Here is a 1,572-nt window from a genome sequence, read left to right as displayed (position 1 = left end):
TGTGCAAAATACATCACCACCCATGAAACAGAATTACATGTGCGGTTTGAGATCCTAATTCCGAAAAGAGATTTCTGAAACTGGTGTCTGACATCCCATCCCTAAACGTGCAGTAACATAAAGTTCATGTCTATGCTTTCTTGAAACTTCTAGCATTTTTTTTTAAACACGCCCTATAGAGAAGACTCTTACCACATTAAAAAAAAAAAAAAAAAGAAAAAAGAAAAATCATCTTAAATAAACCACACTGATATTCTATTTCTGAAATGAGAATCCCTTTTAGCTCCATCAGCTGCAAAGGACAATAAATAAACATATTCCCGTGCACCAGGCGCACCCAGGAGGATCCCGCACAGCCCAGCTCGGCCCCCAGACTCCCTCCCCGCCTGGGCAGGGCTCGGGGTGGCGGGATGTGTCTGACACCGTCGTGCGGCTCCCCCGAACAAAGCCCGAGTGTTCGGGCGGTTTCCCCGGGCCGCTGCCGTCGGGTCCCCGCTGTCCCCCCGCGGGGAGGGGCGTCGGCGGGGGCAGCCCCCGAGCATTGATAACGCGGTGCCGGCCCCGCGGGCAGCCCGGGAGAGCCGAGCCCGCCCCGCACCGCCACACACCGCACCGTGAGTGCCCCGGGACGGGACGGGACGGGCGGGAAACACCGGGCGGGGGGCGCGGGGAAAGCCGGGCGTGGGGGAAAGGACGGGGCTGCCTGGCCGAGCCTGGTGCCCCTGGGCAGCTGTGATGCTGCAGCCGGCGAGGGCGGGCTCCGGCTGCTGCTGTCCGGTCACGGCTTCCCGGCCGGGGCTGGGGGATGGACGGGCGCGGACTGAAAGCCCCGGGGGCTACAGCCTGGAGGGATAAACCCGCTCTGCCCGGCTCGGGCTGGAGCGACCCCGGGGCTGCGCTCCCGCCGGGGCAGCGCCCGCCACGGCCCCTGTGTGTGTCCGCAGGGCGCGGGGGATGCGGCGGGAGGGACGCGCCGCGGCTGAGGCTCGCCGAGGATGAGGCTGCCCCTGGCGCTGCTGCTGGCCCTGGCCGCCCTGGGGGCCGGCAGAGGAGCGGAGCGGGAGGAGGAGGAGGCGCGGTCCGGGCGGTTCTCCACGCCCCAGCAGCAGCGCTGCCGCTGGGAGCTGCGCGGGGCGGCGGGGGCCAGCGAGCTGCGGCTGAGCTGCCGGGCGGCGGGCGGGGAGCTGCGGAGTTGCGCCTACCGCGGGGAGCCGCGCCTCTGCCCGGCCTTCGCCGCCCGCCGCCGACACTTCTGGCGGCAGATCCTGGCCCGGCTGCGGCGCCGGCAGCATCCCTGCGCCCCCGGAGCGCCGCTCAGCGCCCGCCCCTGCGGGCCCGGCCGCGCCCCGCCCGAGGCGCAGCTGCGCCTGCTGCCCCAGGCCGGCCCCGAGCCACAGCCATCCCAGAGCCCCGCGGGGACATACTGCGCCCAGCGCTGGCACTCGCTCTGCAGCTTCTTCCTCGGCTTCTGGGAGGGCTGAGCCGCCCCGGCCCCGCTGCCCCCAGCGCCCCCCGGCTCTGTCCCCTGCTCTCCCCCTTTACCCCCCAATAAAGCCATAACTATTTTGTGAC

The 1,572-nt window shown here is 68.3% G+C and overlaps 1 protein-coding gene across 1 annotated transcript; it reads left to right on the top strand.

Annotated features, from left to right (window-relative positions):
• Window positions 1–995: 995 nt before the first annotated feature.
• On the top strand, window positions 996–1,481 carry FGFBP3 (fibroblast growth factor binding protein 3; the record flags this gene model as incomplete). The annotated part of the gene is made up of 1 exon (XM_083866748.1): window positions 996–1,481. One exon carries the CDS (start codon window positions 996–998, stop codon window positions 1,479–1,481), a length of 486 nt encoding a protein of 161 aa, XP_083722874.1.
• Between the last annotated feature and the right edge of the window lie 91 nt (window positions 1,482–1,572).

The sequence above is a fragment of the Zosterops lateralis genome, assembly GCF_965231275.1.
Source record: "Zosterops lateralis genome assembly, chromosome: 8".
Taxonomy (NCBI): domain Eukaryota; kingdom Metazoa; phylum Chordata; class Aves; order Passeriformes; family Zosteropidae; genus Zosterops; species Zosterops lateralis.
This window is presented reverse-complemented; position numbering and strand designations above follow the sequence as displayed.